General features: G+C 41.4%; 2 protein-coding genes across 4 annotated transcripts; one reads left to right on the plus strand and one right to left on the minus strand.

The window, feature by feature from the left end:
* Nucleotides 1–9118: 9118 nt before the first annotated feature.
* LOC131944508 (uncharacterized) lies at nt 9119–12676 on the minus strand. The gene is made up of 4 exons (XM_059305177.1): nt 12475–12676; nt 11564–11723; nt 10530–10677; nt 9119–10124 (listed from the first exon to the last, which is right to left on the minus strand). The coding sequence occupies exons 1-4, from the start codon at nt 12512–12514 to the stop codon at nt 9915–9917; spliced, it is 558 nt and encodes a 185-aa protein (XP_059161160.1). The 5' UTR covers nt 12515–12676; the 3' UTR covers nt 9119–9914.
* Nucleotides 12677–13159: 483 nt separating this feature from the next.
* On the plus strand, nt 13160–22884 carry LOC131944509 (high-affinity choline transporter 1). Of its 3 annotated transcripts, none has more exons than XM_059305178.1 (9): nt 13160–13252; nt 14389–14571; nt 16494–16601; nt 17901–18056; nt 18959–19107; nt 19411–19557; nt 20073–20202; nt 21707–21918; nt 22248–22884. In XM_059305178.1, the coding sequence occupies exons 2-9, from the start codon at nt 14406–14408 to the stop codon at nt 22788–22790; spliced, it is 1611 nt and encodes a 536-aa protein (XP_059161161.1). In that variant the 5' UTR covers nt 13160–13252; nt 14389–14405; the 3' UTR covers nt 22791–22884. The 3 variants fall into 3 exon arrangements, with proteins under 3 accessions (XP_059161161.1, XP_059161163.1, XP_059161162.1); XM_059305180.1 differs by having other exon boundaries at nt 21707–21944; nt 22248–22389; XM_059305179.1 differs by lacking the exon at nt 16494–16601.
* Nucleotides 22885–24522: the final 1638 nt, after the last annotated feature.

Here is a 24522-nt window from a genome sequence, read left to right on the forward strand (position 1 = left end):
TGTTATAACTAAATGTACTGGAGTACGACACATCACCCACTTGTTGATGTGAAACAGATTCTAGAGCGTAACCAGCATCAGACCTGGAGTTGTTCACATGGGGAGGGAGGGGGGTAGTGCAGATAGACCCTAGTGTCAGTCCAATAAACAACACAGTAGCAGAGGCGTAGCGGGGGGTGCGGACCGCACCGGGTGACACCATTTAGGGGGGTGACACCAAGGCAAAAAATAGCAAAATATATAGAGAGAAATGATAATTCCACTTAAGTGATTAATTTGAGTGTTAGTGTTTTAAGAGGAGCAAATCGAAAGTTTGAAGGGGGGGGGGGGTTGCAAATCGAAAATTGAAAGTTTGTCCACGGGAAGGGTCGCTACGCCTCTGGGGGGTGACACCATTAAGTGTCGCACCGGGTAACACCCGGTCTGGCTACGCCAGATGCACAGTAGAAAATAAAATTGTTTCCTATAAGTAGTATAAATAAAGCTGACAAGTAAAACTGACACGGGTCTCGGGTTTATAAGGAAGAAGTGAAAGCAGCTAGAAATATAATTCACTACAGATGTCGCATAAGAGAATTAGCGTATGATCTTCTAATTGACAATAAAAGCTGCATGATTCTCCATTGAAAACGATGATAATGGAAGTTTTGACCATTCGAGCAGTAAAATGGCTTTTTGTGTCAATGGTAGTCTTTAAAATCGCGTAACAGTTGTAAGGTCTCGCTTGTTAACATTCACCCCCCTCTTTGAATGAGACAGCTGTTGCTGAGCATTTAAAGTTGCCCGTACCATTGCTGTAGTCCAGGGGTTCCCAACCTTTTTTTACTCTAGAGCACATTCTAAAATATCGGTAGGGTGGCGGGCACCACCTATTTTAAATCGACAAACTCCTTCCAGAGGCGTAGCCACCCTTCCCGTCACCCGGGGACAAAACTTTCGATTTGCATCCCCCCCCCCCCCCCTCAAACTTTCGATTTCCATTCCCTTCAACCTTTCAATAATGTTTATGAAAAAAATTCCGTCTCTGTCGAATAGTGAAAGGCGGGCACATACGAATCGTTAGGCGGGCGCCATGGCGCCCGCGGGCACGGGGTTGGGAACCCCTGCTGTAGTCTGTCGACGACTCAATATTTTCAAGATTTCAAACTTCTAATGTCCCTTACATGGAGTTACGGGACTTACCGGTACATTCCATAGCGTGAGCTGATTATGGAGGCTTAAGCCACGCATGCGTGTTGCTGCCTAGACTGTCTGGGTTATTAATGCTCTTATGCCATACTACAACAACTGGTGATTAGAACTTGTTGGGTGACTCATTCGCCGATACACACGTCGAGATAGCCAACAAAATACAGCTCGTAAAATGTCATACAAAGCAAAACTCCTGAAATGTCCTACAAACCCGTCCCTAAAATGTCCTACAAACCCATGTCCCTAAAATGTCCTACAACCCCAAGTCTCTAAAATGTCCTACAACCCCAAGTCCCTGAAATGTCCTACAACCCCAAACAAATGTCAAGCGGACGAAACCCTTTTTAGCCAACACTTGTGCCACAACCTCAGACCCGCGGGTTTGTTTTGGTGTTGCCAGATTACACGTGAAAACTTCGTATTCTTTTGTCTCGGTCCCTCAGTGACCGCCCCCTCCCCCAGAAAATGTCCGCCCCCTCTCGAAAATATCAAGTGCCCCCCCCCCCGCCACGGAAAAAAGTCTGGAAGAAACACTGCGATCTCTTCCTCCCCCCCCCCCCCCCCCCCCCACAGCTAAAATATACCGAATCTTAGCAACTCCTCAATGGTTCAAAAACTCAACAATGATCAAATGTTTTTACCGGGGGGGGGGGGGTGTAAATAAACTTAATTTTGCAATGAGTTTTTAAGTAGAAATTCCTGCTGTATTTAAAAATTCAAATATTGGGGCGAAGCAGCAACTCTTTCCACTCCGAGTCCTGCTGTAGGTTGTTTTGTTAGTCAAGGAGAAAATATGACAAAACCCAGTCTATCGCCACCCACACCAAAACCCAGTCTATCACCACCCACACCAAAAACCTAGTCTATCACCACCCACACCAAAAACACAGTCTATCGCCACCCACACCAAAACCCAGTCTATCGCCACCCACACCAAAACCCAGTCTATCGCCACCCACACCAAAACCCAGTCTATCGCCACCCACACCAAAACCCAGTCTATCGCCACCCACACCAAAACCCAGTCTATCACCACCCACACCAAAAACCTAGTCTATCGCCACCCACACCAAAAACCTAGTCTATCGCCACCCACACCAAAACCCAGTCTATGGCCACCCACACCAAAACCCAGTCTATCGCCACCCACACCAAAACCTAGTCTATCGCCACCCACACCAAAACCCAGTCTATGGCCACCCACACCAAAAACCTAGTCTATCGCCACCCACACCAAAAACCTAGTCTATCGCCACCCACACCAAAAACCTAGTCTATCGCCACCCACACCAAAACCCAGTCTATGGCCACCCACACCAAAACCCAGTCTATCACCACCCACACCAAAACCCAATCTATCGCCACCCACACCAAAAACACAGTCTATCGCAACCCACACCAAAAACCTAGTCTATCACCACCCACACCAAAAACACAGTCTATCACCACCCACACCAAAAACCTAGTCTATCACCACCCACACCAAAAACCTAGTCTATCACCACCCACACCAAAAACCTAGTCTATCACCACCCACACCAAAAACCTAGTCTATCCCCACCCACACCAAAACCCAGTCTATCACCACCCACACCAAAAACCTAGTCTATCGCCACCCACACCAAAAACCTAGTCTATCGCCACCCACACCAAAACCCAGTCTATGGCCACCCACACCAAAACCCAGTCTATGGCCACCCACACCAAAACCCAGTCTATGGCCACCCACACCAAAACCCAGTCTATCGCCACCCACACCAAAACCCAGTCTATCACCACCCACACCAAAAACCTAGTCTATCGCCACCCCAAAACCCAGTCTATCACCACCCACACCAAAAACACAGTCTATCGCAACCCACACCAAAAACCTAGTCTATCACCACCCACACCAAAAACACAGTCTATCACCACCCACACCAAAACCCAGTCTATGGCCACCCACACCAAAACCCAGTCTATGGCCACCCACACCAAAACCCAGTCTATGGCCACCCACACCAAAACCCAGTCTATCGCCACCCACACCAAAACCCAGTCTATCACCACCCACACCAAAAACCTAGTCTATCGCCACCCCAAAACCCAGTCTATCACCACCCACACCAAAAACACAGTCTATCGCAACCCACACCAAAAACCTAGTCTATCACCACCCACACCAAAAACACAGTCTATCACCACCCACACCAAAAACCTAGTCTATCACCACCCACACCAAAAACCTAGTCTATCACCACCCACACCAAAAACCTAGTCTATCACCACCCACACCAAAAACCTAGTCTATCCCCACCCACACCAAAACCTAGTCTATCGCCACCCACACCAAAACCCAGTCTATCCCCACCCACACAAAAACCCAGTCTATGGCCACCCACACCAAAACCCAGTCTATCACCACCCACACCAAAACCCAGTCTATCGCCACCCACACCAAAACCCAGTCTATCGCCACCCACACCAAAAACCTAGTCTATCGCCACCCACCCACACCAAAACCCAGTCTATCGCCACCCACCAGATCCCCGCTTTCCGACGACCCCCTACAAAGCCCCGCCTTCGACCACCCCCAACAATCTCTCACCAATCGCCATCTCAGTTTTTACCATGACATCAAACCTCTGGTCCTCGTTAAAACATGTGAGAGGAGAATAAGCCACGCCTCTTCTGTCACTCCCATTGACCATGACGAAGAAATCGGCGTGAAGTTTTGACGAGATTAAACATGACGTCATGAAGCTGCTAGTTGACGCATGTCACGTGCTCTGTAAGACGATTTCAACACGAAAGCCAAAAATTCGCAGCCTTGTGTGCTTCACATTTGGGCTACACAAAACCTAGCAATTTTAAAAGCATTTCACTTGAGCTTCCTCAGCGATTTACATAAGTAGATGTGTTTTAATGAACGATATTGTCCGCAGCGAATTCTGAAGCCCATGTGATAAAATTTTCAAACAAAAGCCAAGAAAAACATGCCTGTTTTATTTTTTCAAATAAAATCGGGAGTGAGTTCCCATACTTTCTCGTATGGGAATGTAGGCTTAACAGAAAGGGATCAGATAAGACTACAGTGAAATCGGGAAACTGAAAAAAATAGGTCTAGAGTCTAGGTAAGTTTGTGAGAAAACAGGGGCGAGCGAATGTTTTGGATAAACCGGACATAGAGTTAAGTACCACATCCGGTTATCAGAAATTGCTCAAAAGTTGATAGATCTAATAATTGAAATTACCTTTTTCACCTAACTGAAACTGTACTCAAGATGTCGTATCAACACACACATCACACATACACACAGAGAGAGAGAGGGTGGGGGGGGGGGGGAGAGGAGACAAACGTACAGAGAAGATTTCAAAACTGGGTTTTTCCGATTCAGAAAGGTGTAAAAACGATTTCGATTTTTTGCACGATTAGAAACTTGCAACTATAGTCCTTATACAAGAGAGTAAAGATTGATTAGCAAGTCATTGTTCATCTGAGACAATGCGTGACGAGGGGCAGGGGGGGGGGTGTATCTTGATTTAAATGTGTCACATTATCTATGGATGACGCCCTTAGAAATATCTAACTATTGAAATTGAAATATCCTGCCCGCTAGGAATGAGTAGATCTATATGTTTTTTTTTTAGAAAAGTCAAAATTCTAATTAGCAACCTAGAGCTGGACTGGACAGGTTTTAATGTCTAATTAGCAACTTATAAAAAAACGTTTAGATGGGCTGAACAGGTTTAAAGGTCTAGTTAGAAAAAAAATTATGCAAAAAAACAAAAAAAAAACATGCACAAGTCGTTGTTTGCGTGAAGCCGGCGTTTAAATGCCGGTTGCAGCGTTTAAATGCCGGTTGATTGAAGAGTTAAGACGATTGGCCAGATTGAGCCTTATAGTATGACGTCAGGTTGACGCGTTGTCGCGTGTTTCGGTGCGGCAGACGGAGACAGGATGTTGGCTGTTCAGTGGGGGAAATAACATTAAAAAAAAAAACGTGTTTAGTTAACAACGAGCTGTTGATGAAAATGTATGAGGACAATTTGATACAAAGGGGGGCATCATTTTATGACATCTAGACAAAGGTTTACTACCGTCCAGTTTAACTTGGAAGGAATCCACCTCCTCCCCCCCCCCCCCCCCCCCTCTAACAGTGATGTGGACGTTCACAAAAATAACAGATTCCATCTCACAAAAACTTCTAACACACCGATTCAATGACATGTAGGCTGTATTGTGTATGTACTGATTTATACATATTAGTATGTAATGTTGACTTAATTAGGCCAACCAGTTTACCTTGTTGTTTTGGTAATTAAATTATATTTTTAAAATACAAAGCACTGTTGTTTACACGCTGGATAATTCAAGTTTTTATTACTCAAATCTACAAATATACTGTTGTTAAATTTAACATTCGGACGTCAGCATGGAATTGACACCCCCACCCCCCTCACGGCCCAGACGCGTCCAGAACAGTCGTTTTTTCAGACACCGTTTAATAATGACCAGATCTTCTTTCAAACAGCAAGTCGTTTACATTTCTACCATTACAGCACCTTTAAATATAAAACATTACATCGTTGATCTATTCTTTAGTTTAACTGTTCTTTACTTTATCTGTTCCTTAGTTTAACTGTTCTTTAGTTTAACTGATCTTTAGTTTAACTGTTCTTTAGTTTAACTGATCTTTACTGAAAATTATGCATTAGCGTAACTAACAAGGTTTTCTAAATGTCCGTCTCAGTTTTGAATGAATGAAACACAGCTTTAAAATTCACTTTCTAATTTCAGATAAATATTGCTTAATGAAATAAAAAGATTAATAACTTGAGATGAGGGATTTTTTTTTGGTTTTGTTTTGCTTCGTTTGGTCCACCTCTATGTGTGTGCCATTAAACTTAGCTAGTCAAAAAAAAAATCATCGGTGGCAATGGAGAGCTACTTCTGTTGTCAGATTAGTGATGTTCTGTACCTTTGTTCTTATGTCCAGAAAAAAAAATCGCAGCAAGTAAGTAGCCTATACTTTTTCCGTGGGAAATTTATTTTTTCATTTAACGATATCTGGTTGCGAGTTTTCCTCCAAGACATGACTGTATAATATACATGTAGCTAGTGTAAACACGGTGTTACAGAAGCATACTTGAAGATAAATCCAAATAGAGGCAAGTGTCTGTGTTGTTGTTGTTTTTTTTTTGGGGGGGGGGGGGGGGGGATTTTGATAATGCCTTTTAGTAAAAGGCTTTTAGGATTTAAATTTGTAGAAACTATAGTTGTCATAAACTTTTGTGGATACAATAGCAAGTGTGAATGTTATTATTAAGTATAAACTTTTTAATACCACTGGACCATATTTAAAACAAGTTAATTTAAAAAGTCTAGTGACATTTATGCGCAATTTCCTTATGTTATCTAAAAATAGCTCTGACGTATAATGCTGCGGTGCGTTCAAGCTAGAAGAACGATCGGTTTGTAGGTGTTTATGTAATTTTAAAATTTGTGACCGAACGAGAGGATATTTTTGAAAACTTTCTTCGGCAATATTGTTCTAAATTATGGCAGGAATCGATTGGTACGTGTTTCAAGTCGCTAAGTGGTCTGGTTGACGAGATATGGGCCAAAAACTGAATTGTTTCGAGGTTTTTTGGCTTTTCCGGGAAATACATGAAAGAAACCCGGAATTTTTATGGCCTATGCTCATTCTCGTAACTTGCTTAACATAATTGCTTTTGGAACTAGTCATCGATATTGCTTCGTTGAGGAGGAGATACGACTTAAAGCATTCATCCATACATTCATTCATTCATCCATCCATTCCCAGAAATGACGAGTTATTAAACGCAATTCTCCAGAATGGAAATTGCGCTAAAAATAAACTATTTACTAACACATTTTGTTATAAATATCTTTAGTTGCTATTTAACGCTTAAATATTTTAACCATTGCATTGAAATTACTTTTACAAACCAATCGAACTTGTGTGTGCTGGCTCGACTTCCAACTGGCAATTTTTATTTATTTTGGCCAGGTTTCTCATTCTAAATGTCCAAACTTCAAATACAGGCTGTTTAAAAAAATTACTATTTGATTTTGAACATCTTAATTTAATTATGGGTATTTAAAAAAGTAGTTCTTTCTTTTGTTAGAAATTATAAAAATACTTACAGAAAACTTACAAAGTGCAAGATACTGGAATACTTAAGGTGTAAAACATATTGAAAGATCGCATGAAGACTTCCTACAAGTAGATTAGAACACGCTGATCTCGCGAGATGATGTGTATCTCGTGTAGAACATCCAGCAAGGTAGGGCAGTGTGTGGAGACACGTCGCAAAAAAACAGTGTGGCCCCAGACCTACACCGTCCCTTTTATAACCGACACCCCGTGTCTGGAGCCCCCACGCCCAGCCACGGCCACCTCGAACTGTGCTCACACGTGCACGGGGCGCCCACCTCATTTCGATTTTTCAACTGGATTTCAAATATTTCAAAAACCATATTGTCCAAAAGCCTGAACGGACCCATGGGCTAATATTAGAAATCTTGGCCACGCCCACCTCACTGACCCTCAAATATATGGAATCTAATTTTATATATTATTGATTCTAAAAATAATTTACTAGGCCACGCCCTGGCACTGAAAAAAAAAACACGTCTAATGCTAAACGTGACGGGACAAAACCTGAAGCCAGAAACGGGGGACGCAGCACAATGTAGTCAAAGCTGCTAGCAAGATCACGTGTTGGCCGGCCTAATCCTACCGTGCTACACAGGCTTCTAATCATGATATAATAAGCTTACTATTTGACAAGGCGTATAGAGGAAGGCATGGGACATCTCGTGTGCAAAAAGGCAGAAGACACAAATCGTTTGGCTCACGCGAGAACCGATACCCGTGCCAGCAAGGTCATGAGCAGCCCGGGCTCGCCGTAAGCCGCTTACACAAGGCTAGTATTTACTTTGGTAGCTTTTTTTTTAACCTTTTCACAGTGAAGATTTCTGGTATTGAAACTCATTTGCTTTGTTCTATTTGAAACAAGCGAAAGTAGAAGTAACAAAAATAGAACTCAAAAAGTCACGGGGAGCAAACGATAAGCCGAACGTGCACAAAACAAATGTTTAGTACAAAAGTTATTTGGGTTTTGAATCTGAGCTACTTTGACACAGAGCATGAGAGATAATCAGATCAAGTACCAACGTGGTTTTTTTAATCAGTGTTACATTTCTGGTAGATTTCTTTATAACAGCAGGGGGAGGGGGAGGTTAACGAGAAGCAACCATATTCTTCAGGACAACCATTGTCAACCATGTTCATGTATAGAGTGACAACCATGGTAGTGATGAGTGACAACCATGTTCATGTATGGAGTGGCAACCATGTTCATGTATAGAGTGACAACCGTGTTCATTTATAGAGTGACAACCATGTATAGAGTGACAACCATGGTCATGTTACAGTGACAACCATGTTCATGTATAGAGTGACAACCATGTTCATGTATAGAGTGACAACCATGTTCATGTAAAGAGTGACAACCATGTTCATGTATAGAGTGACAACCATGTTCATAAAAAATTGATAACCATGTTTATGTGGAGTGACAACCATGGTAGTGATGAGTGACAACCATGTTCATGTATAGAGTGACAACCATGGTAGTGTGGGGGTGACAACCAAGCTAATATTATGGATGACAGTTATGTAGACAAAATGCCAAGAAAATGATACTTTATATGACACACTAAGAATTTGGTTAGTTGTCATTGCTTTAAACTCAGATATTACTTTTCTATTTCTTTTATGTCAACCAATTCAGCCAATCCCAAACCACAATTTTTGATACATAAACAAAAGAAAGCTATGCCAGGTGAAAGATTTTCTGGTTTTAAGTATGAGGTATGTAAAAACAAAACTATTCAACTAAGTTACTTGACAACATCATTTAATATAACAGTTTTATAAAACAAATGTAGCTCATCAAATTGTAACAAAAGAAAGTATAAAAAATAACATTCCAACATCAAATTTAGCAAATATGAAAAATTACCATAAGCAGGCATACACATTAACCAAATCTTTCACAACAGGAAAAAATACAATGGAAAAGTACGAGAAAACACATCAATACAATCTTTCAGCACAGGAAACAAAATAATGGAAATATACAAGAAGATATTCCAATCTTTCACCACAGGAAACAAAATAATGGAAGTATACAAGAAGATATTCCAACAAAATCTTTCACTACAGGAAAAAAAATAATGGAAATGTACAGAAAGATATTCCAACAAAATCTTTCACCACAGGAAACAAAATAATGGAAGTATACAAGAAGATATTCCAACAAAATCTTTCACCACAGGAAACAAAATAATGGAAGTATACAAGAAGATATTCCAACAAAATCTTTCACAACAGGAAACAAAATAATGGAAATGTACAAAAAGAGATTCAAATAATATTTTACTTTCTCAACTTTCTAGAAAAAAACAAAATAAATTGACATTTTGAACAACACCCCACTGTAAGTTATTAGTTTTAAATGGACTATACTTTCTTTTACACATCATTTTTTAAACAAATCAATCCCTGAATAATGACTTTTTTATAAATCAAATTCGATTACGCCATGACTGTGTTTATAAAACACATTTATCTCACCCTAGTTCAAACAAATGGTACTATATCTGCTAATTAAAACATTCTTTTCTCATGCAAAGTCTGTTTGTGTGGCACTTAAAATCTTTTCAACAGGTCCCTGTCGTCAACAAACTTTCCTTCTTTTGTTCTAACGACATGGGCCCCAGGAACGACACTCCCCTCCACTGCAACAAAAACTCCTGGGTTTGATGAGCCCTGCAGGAACCCCAATGCCAGGCCAATATTGAAGTCTGCATCAGAGTCCTTCATGCATTCAGGCTTGCTGGCGCCAGTCAGAACAACAATCTAAAGCAAAGAAAATTTCTGTCTCAGATAGGTAGAAATAGTTTGTGCATCCTTACTAGTTTGTGGAACATTTCATAATTTTTCTGTATCTTACATTTATTAAAAGTATGGTAGCATTATCACAATTTCTCAAAATGATATACTGTGAGCAACAACCCTTATACTGTGGTGAGAGGGGTGGGGGGGAATTAATGCTGTCTTCTAGACAAATGTAATGCCTAACCAATCAGAGGAAAGTGTTGGAGCTTACTGAGACTGCCCCAACAACTCATGCATCAGTTAATTTTTTAAGAGATAATTTTGTTTTATGCAATAGAAAATGGCAAATCCCCCACTCACAATTTCTGAATGACTTTTCCTTAAAAAAGATGTAAATGTAATTGATATTATAAAATGTTTCCATACCTTTTGACCAACCCCTGGGCCATATTTACTGCCTTGACCGACACCAGCGTGAACCAAATATTTAGCTGTCTCGCACATGGTAGTCATGCCATGAGTGATCAGCACAAGCTCTTGGTCCGCCTCTACAACATATCGCAAGATGTCTTCTCTGTAAATGACATTGTGATTTTTTTTAAAAATTGATCCACTGTATACTCGCTATTTTTAAACTAAAATAATTGCAACAATTTTTTATATCAGTTTATTATCCTTTATAAGATGTCTTATCAAAATTATAATGCATTAATAGGCCTTCTAAGATCAATGTTTATGGAGAAACAAATTTAAAACCAGATTGCTATCAGTGGTGACTAAAAAAAGTATTTAAAAACAAAAACATTTTTCTATTCTGAACAGTATTTTTATTTTACAAATCCAAACACCTTATCAGTAAGATCAAATCTTATTAGTAAAAGGAATGGTGGTACAGAGAGTGGCAGAAATGAGGTGCTTAAGGGTACCTTTTTAGCGGTATTGCTTGTACAAATTATATCTCTGATTGACTGGTAAGCCAGAATATTCACTAAGTTTAGGTTTAGGGCACAGAGGATAACTATGATAGGACAAGGATTCTTGGTCAAATTTAGCCAGTGACACAAATACAAGGTAGTGAGGTAAAAAATTGAGAGAAAACCCTTGAGCTTTCATACTATCCGCCATCAAGCAATCAAATGCATGCTTTCTCCGTGTTTTGATTGGTGGCTGAAAAAGCCATTTTTTTCTACGTGTAGTTCGGATTTTTTAAAGTTTTTTAAAAATATGCCCTAAAATGATCTCTGTCAGGCATGAGGGGTTTACGTACATTCTCATGAACTAAATACCAGTGTCATGAAAACAAATTGGAAAACGATTTCGTGAAAATAACGACCCCCAGAGGAATGGCTTTTGGTTGAGGCCACGCCGAGGGGATGATCTGTACGGGATTCAAAGGGTCGATTCTAAATATCATCCAAAATGTTTACTATTTCAACTTCTAGTTTAAAATGGTTCACTACCTGTCCTCCTCGGTTATTTCATAGCTATCTTTCGTGCAGACTGTCTGTACATTATAAGGAAAGCAAGGGGCATTGCGTGCTAATATATTGACTACTGCAGGTTCTCCAAAGTTCAATCGACATGATTCAGGCAGCTGAGGATAGACTTTGTCGATAGTGCCTAGTAGTGGTAAAATAAAAATGAGTCAATTTTTTATCCTTAGGATAACAAACTACTTTCTATCACTTCAGTCTCATTCGCAGTAACACAATTTATTTTCGGCCAAAATACATTTCACTTAACATGCTTGTCAATTAACAATTTATGTTTTACAAGTAGGGCTATAGCACCGCTTGTTTATCTCTATATATTTAGGTATAGGTCAATATGTATATAAATAAATATATATATATATCATATATAGGCCTATATAAAACCAACTTGTTAAATATTTATATTTGATAGGCCTAAGGTCTAACCGGAAATAATTTAAATTAAAAAATTGCCTTAAAAACAACCATTAATCATTTACCCAATGACCACTAGACAAACTCATTTGACCAGGGTTTTTTTTTTTGGGGGGGGGGGGAATAAATACATATTTATATTAAAACCCCTCCCTCAAATTGCAGTATGATGAGTATAAGATAAGATAATAATTATATTATTTTTTTATATTTTATAATTAAGTCATAATAGTTGATGATAATAGGTAAGTTCACAGTTGATTTCTTCTTTGCCAAGATTTTTGTTCCTACTTAAAGCTTAATGATTAATGAATGGCTGATGAAGGCGGGGCCTGGTAATTTTTTAACTAGGGCCCATTAGGCTACTATAAATCTATGACTAGTCTATTTGTTTTAAAATAAAGTTCAAATTTTTTAAAATAAAAAAATAGGTCCCACCCCTCACTCAGCTAGAATCTACTGACCACCCGTCTGTATTATTAAGATATCTCTGCATTTTGACATCGTGTTGTTCACTGCTTTAACGAAAATACTAATAGACTGTCTAGTTTACTACTGACGCATATAATCTAGAGTCTACGTCTAAATTAAATTTCAAAAAAAGAATTAGTGACTTAATGCTTGGCTAAACTCTTGCAGCTTTGTCTAGGCCTAATTTAATTTCTTTTATACTTTTATACTGAACTGGTGAGCATAAAATAAATGTATTCTTCAAACAAACAAGAGTCTCGAGTTTCTAGTTATCTCCCGTATTTATTTTACTCGAGTTGGAGGTCAAAGGCTAACGTCCGAAACTATTCACATTTATTTAACTTAATTAACTTAACGACAAATTAACATTGATACGATATCTGAGATGATTGGGTTTTTTAAAATGCATAACTTAGCACAACAACATTATTAGGCAAACACTTGAAACACTTTCTGCACGGATCTATATTTTGAAAATGGCAATATATAAAGCCTGGCCTATAGACCAAATAAATCATTATACAGTAGGCCTTCTGTAGGAAAGTAAAAACCTGATCAGGTGTATAATGCCTGCTTGATTTCTTGTAAAGCTAACTTTCAGACAAGATCTCAACACATTAACGGTTTGATGCGCACATCGGAAAATTGTTGTCCAGATGACGTCAACATTTGTAATATCAAAACGGAAGTGTAAATAATAAAAATGTTTTGATTAAAGTTAATATTGAATCGTTTCATTAACACTAGAAAGAATCGTGTTTCAAGTTAAAGGTAAAATTATGTAATGTTACACACGCATACACTCGTCGGTTTCCTTGTAGACAAGACTCACATATAAGATTTTAAAAGGCGGTTCGGTTTGTAGCCGTGGATAACCCTTTGACTTAACCTGGATCTAACCCATGTTAGACCATAAAGTATAAAGTATAAAGTGGACTATACTTTAAGCATAAAGTTAAAGTAATCACAGCCTATTCACAGCCCTAACTTTTTCGCTGAAGTACCGTGTTGCTTTTCCGTCATCGCCTCTGTTAGTCACAGAGTTTCTTCCAGGCTTCCAGTTGCCCCCCCCCCCCCCCCCACGGAGAAATGAGAAAAGCGTCTGGAAGAAACACTAGTTAGTCATCGAAGAGGTGGCATTAATGATAACCTATAATCTTAAACCAAACCTTAAATTTAGCTAGGAATAAAACAACTTTTAAAAAGTAGCCTGTAAGTGTGTTTGTGTCAGTCTACTTTTTTGTGGCAGCCTTCCTTTGCATTAGCCATGTTCGTTTTCTAACAATGGGTAGGTGTATTTCCGATACTATACGACACATGTTGGTGTATTGCCGATACTACCAGAGTTTTTTTCCAGGCATCCCCCCCCCCCGAAAAAAGTCTACCGCCCCCCCCCCCTCCCCCCCCCCCCCCCTCGAACCAAATGGAAACCAAATGGAATTTATTTAGAAAATATATATACATTTAACAGTGTCCGCCCCCCCCCCCCCCCCGAAGAAAGTCTACCGCCCCCCCCCCCCCCCCGAAAATTTCAAGTACCCCCCCCCCCCCCCCGGAGAAAAAAGTCTGGAAGAAACAACACTAGCCATAACCCCAGCCCTGAATACACATAATTTAATCTTAACACCCCTGCCAACAGGGCAAAAAGGAATCGATGGTCCCAGAACTACACCAGTCCTTGTCTATTGAGCACACTAGTCTTAACCCTCGAGTCTCGAGTTAAACTTAAACTTAAACCCACACAGAGGCGTAGCGACCCTTCCCGGCGCCCGGGGACAAACTTTTCGATTTGCACTCCCCTCAACCTTTCAATATATTTTTCCAACCCATTTTGGCGCCCTAGTATTAGGGTATGACTATTCGATAAGAACCCGTTTGATCCACTAAAATCTAGATTTTCTGGACAGAGGACGAAGGAACGCCCATGGAAATCAACCTGGTCGGCACCATAATACTGGGACTCATCTTCATCGTCATTCTCGTCGTCGGCATCTTCGGCAGCAAGAGAGCGTCCAAAAGCATCACTCACGAGGCTGGCCTGGTGGCCAACAGGAGTCTGGGATACTTCCTCTCGACTGCTAGCCTCACAGGTGAGTCTGGGATACTTCCTCTCGACTGCTAGCCTCACAGGTGAGTCTGGGATACTTCCTCTCGACTGCCAGCCTCACAGGTGACCAGTGTTTCTTTCACACATTTGGCTCCGGGGAGGGGGTCAGGTGGACAATCGTTGCAGTAAATATTTTCTTTTAAAATATAAATGTAGAAATGATCACATTTCTCAAGGCATCTAAAATGTATTTCTCCCAGGTCGTTTTTAAACGTTTAAAAGCACAAAATACATTAATAGATAGCTTTGCAATGTGCTTACACAATGTAGCAGTAAATTATGATGTTGTTGAGATTTTCCAACCAAAATATATCAGTAAATTATGATGTTGCTGAGCTGTTCCCACCAAAATGTAACAGTGAATTATGATGTAGTTGAGCTGTTCCCACCAAAATGTAGCAGTAGATAATGATGTTTTTGAGCTGTTCCTACCAAAATGTAGCAGTGAATTATGATGTACCTAAGCTGTTCCCACCAAAATGTAGCAGTAAATTATGATGTACCTAAGCTGTTCCCACCAAAATGTAGCTGTAAATTATGATGTAGTTGAGCTGTTCCCACCAAAATGTAGCAGTAGATAATGATGATGTTGAGCTGTTCCCACCAAAATGTAGCAGTAAATTATGATGTTGCTGATCTGTTCCCCCAAAATGTAGCAGTAAATTATGATGTTGCTGATCTGTTCCCCCAAAATGTAGCAGTAAATAATGATGTTGTTGAGCTGTTCCTACCAAAATGTAGCAGTAAATTATGATGTACCTAAGCTGTTCCCACCAAAATGTAGCAGTAAATTATGATGTACCTAAGCTGTTCCCACCAAAATGTAGCTGTAAATTATGATGTAGTTGAGCTGTTCCCACCAAAATGTAGCAGTAGATAATGATGATGTTGAGCTGTTCCCACCAAAATGTAGCAGTAAATTATGATGTTGCTGATCTGTTCCCCCAAAATGTAGCAGTAAATTATGATGTTGCAGATCTGTTCCCCCAAAATGTAGCAGTAAATAATGATGTTGTTGAGCTGTTCCTACCAAAATGTAGCAGTAAATTATGATGTTGTTGAGCTGTTCCCACCAAAATGTAGCAGTAAATTATGATGTTGTTGAGCTGTTCCCACCAAAATGTAGCAGTAAATTATGATGTTGTTGAGCTGTTCCCACCAAAATGTAGCAGTAAATTATGATGTTGTTGAGCTGTTCCCACCAAAATGTAGCAGTAAATTATGATGTTGCAGATCTGTTCCCCCAAAATGTAGCAGTAAATAATGATGTTGTTGAGCTGTTCCTACCAAAATGTAGCAGTAAATTATGATGTTGTTGAGCTGTTCCCACCAAAATGTAGCAGTAAATTATGATGTTGTTGAGCTGTTCCCACCAAAATGTAGCAGTAAATTATGATGTTGTTGAGCTGTTCCCACCAAAATGTAGCAGTAAATTATGATGTTGTTGAGCTGTTCCCACCAAAATGTAGCAGTAAATTATGATGTTGTTGAGCTGTTTCCACCAAAATGTAGCAGTAAATTATGATGTACCTAAGCTGTTCCCGCCAAAATGTAGCAGTAACCTATGATGTTGTTGAGCTGTTCCCACCAAAATGTAGCAGTAAATTATGATGTACCTAAGCTGTTCCCGCCAAAATGTAGCAGTAAATTATGATGTAGGTGAGCTGTTCCCACCAAAATGTAGCAGTAAATTATGATGTTGTTGAGTTGTTTCCACCAAAATGTAACAGTGAATTATGATGTAGTTGAGCTGTTCCCACCAAAATGTAGCAGTAAATTATGATGTACCTAAGCTGTTCCCGCCAAAATGTAGCAGTGAATTATGATGTAGGTGAGCTGTTCCCACCAAAATGTAGCAGTAAATTATGATGTTGTTGAGTTGTTCCCACCAACCTTTTCTTCCAGCGACCATCGCCAGCGGAAGTTTCGTCCATGGCTCAGGTGAAAGGTCAACATTTGCTGGCCTTGAACAGGCTCAGGCTGCTCTGGGCGTTTTCCTGGCGCTGTTGCTGGGTAATACTGGCACCATTTCTCTTTAGTTGTGGCGCCATTTCTCTTTAGTTGTGGCACCATTTCTCTTTAGTTGTGGCACCATTTCTCTTTAGTTGTGGCGCCATTTCTGGGTTTTGCGTTTAGTTGTGGCGCCATTTTGTTTGTGTTAGTTATATTTAATTTCCTTTTAGCCTGGTCAGATTAGTGGTTGTTAACGTATTTGAAAGTACCGAGCCGCACAAGCTTTTATTTGCGCAGTCACCGACCAAACCGTTATTAATAGGATTTTTTTTTGTTTTTTTTTTTTTCAAATTCAGAATATAAGCATAGACCTATATTTTTACCGTTGGAAAAAATTAACCGTACATCAATGTCACTGCGTTCAAAGAACAAAACCGTTAAAATGTGATCGCACACACACACGCGCACACACAATTGGGGTCTTTGTGGAGTAGGTGTCGTTGGCGCGACTGGGGAGGGTTGTTGTTGGCGGTTGAATTGGGGGTGGGGGTGGGGTGGCGTTTATACTGTTAATATTGAGGCCTCATGTTAGGCAGCTGTTGTTGTTGGCCTGTCTACTTCGTGATAAAGCACTTATTTATATCAGCTGACAGCGATATTTGGTTGTAGCGCGACAGTAACGCGGCATTACTGCTTCAAGTAATGATTTGATTTTAGCGTGACAAAAAACTTGACTGCTTCAAGTAAAGATTTAGTTTTAGCGTGACAAAAAACTTGACTGCGTCAAGTAAAGATTTGGTTTTAGCGCGACAAATAACTTGACTGCGTCAAGTAAAGATTTGGTTTTAGCGTGACAAAAAACTTGACTGGTGCCTTTCAGACACGTTAAAAAAAACGGTGGTTCTTCCTTGAATTCAGCAAGTGTTGTGTTCTTTTTTTTTTTTATCTCCATGCAGCTTAAGGAAGTGTTCTCTTAGTGCTAGACTAGGATGGTTCAACTTGGCATTATAAGTCATGATATTAGGACGCTGACTCCCGTATTACATAAGAATTTTGATTTATACTTTTTATTTGATAGAAAAGTGATAACAAAATTAAATTACTCCACAATTAGTTCTAACATTTTGTGACCGAGCGCTTCAAAAGGATTGGGTTAAACATCGGCAAAATTCCATGACATCCAAAAAAAAATTTCGCCTTAATAATTTATATTATTTTCACCTTATTATTCTCAGATATATTTTTTGAAGTTTATGTGTGCAGCTAAACAAATATTAGGAATGTCGTTTGTTCACATTGAAATGTTCACAAACCTTCTGATTTAGACAGTAACTCTGCAATAAAGATCTATTACTGTAGGAGCCTTCACCTTCGTGCCGAAGATGAGAAGCGAGTGCTACATCACGATATTTGATCCGTTTCAACTCAAGTATGGCAAGAAAGTCGGCGCCATCTTGATTCTCCCCCACATCTTTGGCGATATTATCTGGTCGGCTGCTCTGTTGGCTACTTTTGGTAAAACCACGTGTTTATGTATTAGGTGGGGTGACAAGTTCGTGGGTCAGTGTACCGTCACTAGGTGGGGTGACAAGTTCATGGGTCAGTGTACCGTCACTAGGTGGGGTGACAAGTTCATGGTCAGTGTACCGTCACTAGGTGGGGTGACAAGTTCATGGGTCAGTGTACCGTCACTAGGTGGGGTGACAAGTTCATGGGTCAGTGTACCGTCACTAGGTGGGGTGACAAGTTCATGGGTCAGTGTACCGTCACTAGGTGGGGTGACAAGTTCATGGTCAGTGTACCGTCACTAGGTGGGGTGACAAGTTCATAGGTCAGTGTACCGTCAGTAGGTGGGGTGACAAGTTCATAGGTCAGTCTACCGTCACTAGGTGGGGTGACAAGTTCATGGTCAGTGTACCGTCACTAGGTGGGGTGACAAGTTCATGGTCAGTCTACCGTCACTAGGTGGGGTGACAAGTTCATGGGTCAGTGTACCGTCACTAGGTGGGGTGACAAGTTCATGGGTCAGTGTACCGTCACTAGGTGGGGTGACAAGTTCATGGTCAGTGTACCGTCACTAGGTGGGGTGACAAGTTCATGGTCAGTCTACCGTCACTAGGTGGGGTGACAAGTTCATGGTCAGTGTACCGTCACTAGGTGGGGTGACAAGTTCATGGTCAGTGTACCGTCACTAGGTGGGGTGACAAGTTCATGGTCAGTCTACCGTCACCTCAAACCTTTGTATCGACATGAAAACATACAACAATTAGCCCATACAATCAGACATTGACTCCCTTGAAATGTGACATGAATCTCTGTGACAGGTCAGACATTGACTTCCTTGAAATGTGAAACGAATCTCTGTGATATGTCAGACATTGACTTCCTTTGAAATGTGACACGATTCTTTGTGACAGGTCAGACCACCTCTGTCGTGCTGGACATGAACGCCTCCACTGCCATCATCATGTCGTCGTCCATCTCCGTCACCTACACTGGCATCGGCGGCTTGTTCTCTGTCGTCTACACTGACGTCATCCAGCTCTTCTTCATCGTCTTCGGCATGGTTCGTTGGTGTGTCGTTGTGGAGGGGAGGGGGTTCGTTGGTGTGATTCTTAGACTAGGGAGGGGGTTCGTTGGTGTGTCTCTGGGAAGAGGGTTCGTTGGTGTGTCTTTGTGGATGGGAGGGGGTTCATTGGTGTGTCTTTGTGGACGGGAGGGGGTTCATTGGTGTTGACTGCTTCAAGTAATGATTTGGTTTTAGCGTGACAAAAAACTTGACTGCTTCAAGTTAAGATTTGGTTTTAGCGTGCCAAAAAATGTGACCACTTCCATTGATGCTGACATGAAGCCACGCCTTGGTCCACAGGCGACTTGCGTGCCTTTTGCCCTGACCCACCCATCGGTCAACTTGTCCAGCATTAGAGACAGCAGCTGGCGGCGAGTACAGGACAGCCCCATCCTCTCAACCATTGACGTGTGTCTCTTGTACATTTTCGGCAACATCACATGGCAGGTTCGTTTCAGGCATTTTTCTCCGGGGGTGGGGGAGCATTTCAAAATTTCTGTGAGGGCGGAATTAAATTTCCGGGCGGGGCTAAAGTATATACTTTCTATAAGGAATAACTAACCTCACATGACTAGCCAAGACTAACTAGCCATGACGGACAAACAATGACAGACTGACCACAACTGACTGACCACGACTGACCACAACTGACTGACCAGGACTGACTGACCACAATTGACTGACCACGACTGACCACAATTGACTGACCACAACTGACTGAACACAACTGACTACGACTGACCACAACTGACTGACCAGGACTGACTGACCACAATTGACTGACCACGACTGACCACAATTGACTGACCACAACTGAATGACCAGGACTGACTGACCACAATTGACTGACCACGACTGACCACAACTTACCACAATTGACTGACCACAACTGACTGACGACGACTGACCACAGCTGACCACAACTGACTAACCAAGGCTGACCATCTAATGGTATGTTTTAGTGCATATACCAAAGATCGTTGTCCAGCGCGACAGTGAAAACAGCGAAGGTGTCGGCCATCGTCTCCAGTGTACTGTGTCTGGCACTGGGTGCCACGCCCATACTGCTGGGCTTGGCGGGTACTGCGGCAGGTAAGTGGTCACGTCAAGTTTAGATGTTGGGGTGTTGTCACGTCAAGTTTAGATGTTGTGGTGTGGTCACGTCAAGTTTAGATGTTGGGCTTATGGTCACGTCATGTCTAGATGTTGGGGTGTGGTCACGTCATGTTTAGATGTTGGGGTGTGGTCACGTCATGTTTAGATGTTGGGGTGTGGTCACGTCATGTTTAGATGTTGGGGTGTGGTCACGTCATGTTTAGATGTTGGGGTGTGGTCACGTCATGTTTAGTTGTTGGGGTGTGGTCACGTCATGTTTAGATGTTGGGGTGTGGTCACGTCATGTTTAGATGTTGGGGTGTGGTCACGTCATGTTTAGATGTTGTGGTGTGGTCACGTCAAGTTTAGATGTTGGGCTTATGGTCACGTCATGCCTAGATGTTGGGGTGTGGTCACGTCATGTTTAGATGTTGGGGTGTGGTCACGTCATGTTTAGATGTTGGCTTATGGTCACGTCATGTTTAGATGTTGGGGTGTGGTCACGTCATGTTTAGATGTTGGGGTGTGGTCACGTCAAGTTTAGATGTTGGGGTGTGGTCACGTCATGTCTAGATGTTGGGGTGTGGTCACGTCATGTCTAGATGTTGGGCTTATGGTCACGTCATGCCTAGATGTTGGGGTGTGGTCACGTCATGTTTAGATGTTGGGGTGTGGTCACGTCAAGTTTAGATGTTGTGGTGTGGTCACGTCAAGTTTAGATGTTGGGGTGTGGTCACGTCATGTTTAGATGTTGGGCTTATGGTCACGTCATGCCTAGATGTTGGGGTGTGGTCACGTCATGTTTAGATGTTGGGGTGTGGTCACGTCAAGTTTAGATGTTGTGGTGTGGTCACGTCAAGTTTAGATGTTGGGCTTATGGTCACGTCATGTCTAGATGTTGGGGTGTGGTCACGTCATGTTTAGATGTTGGGGTGTAGTCACGTCATGTTTAGATGTTGGCTTATGGTCACGTCATGTTTAGATGTTGGGGTGTGGTCACGTCATGTTTAGATGTTGGGGTGTGGTCACGTCATGTTTAGATGTTGGCTTATGGTCACGTCATGTTTAGATGTTGGGCTTATGGTCACGTCATGTTTAGATGTTGGGGTGTGGTCACGTCATGTTTAGATGTTGGGGTGTAGTCACGTCATGTTTAGATGTTGGCTTATGGTCACGTCATGTTTAGATGTTGGGCTTATGGTCACGTCATGTTTAGATGTTGGGGTGTGGTCACGTCATGTTTAGATGTTGGCTTATGGTCACGTCATGTTTAGATGTTGGGTTTATGGTCACGTCATGTTTAGATGTTGGCTTATGGTCACGTCATGTTTAGATGTTGGCTTATGGTCACGTCATGTTTAGATGTTGGGGTGTGGTCACATCATGTTTAGATGTTGGCTTATGGTCACGTCATGTTTAGATGTTGGGTTGTGGTCAGGTCATGTTTAGATGTTGGTATATGGTTTTGTGTTGTTTAGAACTTTAAAATTTTCCTTCTTAGACTGGAATATGACTAGCTACTCTGGCTCGGCGAAGTCATTAGAACAAAAGTCCATTATGGCTTTGGCTTTAACCTACTTAACACCACTGCCGACGACAATTTTAGGAATCAGCGCCCTCGCGTCCTCGGCTATGGCGTTGTGTGACTCGTGCGTCCTGTCGTCCAGCTCCATCCTCACCAAAAACATTTACGCCGATATCTTCCGGCCCCAGGTACCCCACGCCTTCCTGGCACATGTGTACGTCACAGCGGCTCTCAAACCTGCTCTCTTTCCTGGTCCCTGGCCAGTCATTTTCACTCCTGCTATACCCTCGATACCTAATCATCTGTTCAAGCTAAACTTAGCTCATTTTAATTATTAGATAAGTGATTTAGTAATACCACAATGACTCACGTTTAAAGCTAATATATATATATATATATATATATATATATATATATATATATATATATATATATATATATATATATATATATATATATATATATATATTTCTTTCTTTCTTTATTTATTTAAATATACATTTACATTTTATCACAGGCTACAGAAAGAGAGTTAATGTACGTCTTGAGAATCAGCAACTTTATCATTGGATTTCTAAGCACAACGATTGCGATTTATGCCAGCCAGCCCTGTAGCCTGTTCGCTCTGTCTTCTGATCTGATGTACATTGTTTTGTTTCCCCAACTCACGCTTGTCCTCTGGCTGTCCGCCTCTAACGCTTACGGCAGTCTTGCAGGCTTCGCGATTTCTCTACTGCTGCGACTGCTGTGCGGGGAGCCGTTGCTGAACTTACCGGCTTATTTGAAGCTGCCATTTTATGACGAGCTCGCGCAGAAGCAAATGTTTCCAATGCGGACCTACTGTATGCTAATGGGCGGTTTATGCGTTGTTGTCGTCTCCGTGGTTACCAATAAGTTATTTGTGGACCAATATCTGCCGAGAAAATACGATTTTCTGGAATGTTACAAGAAAAGAACAATCCAACGTGCACACAGCGATTATGATTTTGATGAGGAATATAAAGATATGTCGAAAAAATTAGCCATGCAGGATATAAATACACTGAGTATGTATCTATAGACGAATGAGCCAATGATTTAGGGGGCGTGGCTAGATGTGCCGCACGTTTATGTAATGTTAGTCACCATGTTTCACATGACTGATTAAAAAACTATCTACAATCGTAACGTGTTTTGTGCATTTAATAAACGGATAATCAACACACAATTTACTAGTTCTCTTCTGAGGCTTTCATAAATATCATAAAACTAGGGCCAGCTTTATTCTGATTGGTAACATAAGAGATGTCGATAGAACACAATCTTAAAGGCTAACTAGGTCTCGCGAATGGATGCACCAAGCATTTAGTGATTTGATTGGACATCTCATGCCATACAACATAAAGGTATAGGCAGTAGAGGGTTAATACCCCCCCCCCCCCCCCCCCAATACAAAATTGTGAAAGTAATATAACTACTGTGACCAATCGTTTGGAAACCACGTTTGATCTTGCCAAGAATAAACACGGGTTGTTGTCAATTACCACAATTACTTGTGCTGATGGGGGCCAACTTATTGTCAAATACCACAATTACTTGTGCTGATGGGGGGGGGGGGGTAACTTATTGTCAAATACCACAATTACTTGTGCTGATGGGGGGGGGGTAACTTATTGTCAAATACCACAATTACTTGTGCTGATGGGGGCCAACTTATTGTCAAATACCACAATTACTTGTGCTGATGGGGGGGGGGGGGGGGACATATTGTCAAATATCACAATTACTTGTGCTGATGGGGGGGGGGGGACATATTGTCAAATACCACAATTACTTGTGCTGATGGGGGCCAACTTATTGTCAAATACCACAATTACTTGTGCTGATGGGGGGGGGGGACATATTGTCAAATACCACAATTACTTGTGCTGATGGGGGGGGGGGGACATATTGTCAAATACCACAATTACTTGTGCTGATGGGGGGGGGGTAACTTATTGTCAAATATCACAATTACTTGTGCTGATGGGGGGGGGGGGGGGGACATATTGTCAAATACCACAATTACTTGTGCTGATGGGGGGGGGGACATATTGTCAAATACCACAATTACTTGTGCTGATGGGGGGGGGGACATATTGTCAAATACCACAATTACTTGTGCTGATGGGGGGGGGGTAACTTATTGTCAAATATCACAATTACTTGTGCTGATGGGGGGGGGGACATATTGTCAAATACCACAATTACTTGTGCTGATGGGGGGGGGGGGGGGACATATTGTCAAATACCACAATTACTTGTGCTGATGGGGGGGGGGGGCTAACTTATTGTCAAATACCACAATTACTTGTGCTGGTGGGGGCTAACGCCACGCAGTGTTTCTTCCAGACTTTTTTCTCCGGGGGAGGGGGGGGGGGCACTAGTAAAAGTATATGTTTACTATATAAACTCCATCTCGTTCGGGGAGACCCCCCCCCCCCCGAAGAGATGCCTGGAAAAAACTCTGACCCCAGGACGTCAAGGCTTAGACAAAACCAAATGATAGAGTACAAAACCTCAAAAGAAACATTACTAGAGTTTTACCTACATCGTGAAGATCCTTAAAAGAGAACGTTCCACAACTACAGATACGGTATTCGAAGGCAAAGCAGGAAAAATGCGAAACAAAACAACCGGACAAGATACGTAGGAATGTGTTTACACTGTCATTAGCAAGGCAACATAATTAGAAAATGCCACCATAAAGAATGGTGTCCTTACATTCGTTGTCCTTACATACAGTCACACAACACATTCCTCGTCATGTTAAC

This window comes from Physella acuta, unplaced genomic scaffold (assembly GCF_028476545.2).
Source record: "Physella acuta isolate Inbredline_101_S28 unplaced genomic scaffold, ASM2847654v3 ptg000494l, whole genome shotgun sequence".
NCBI classification, from domain to species: domain Eukaryota; kingdom Metazoa; phylum Mollusca; class Gastropoda; family Physidae; genus Physella; species Physella acuta.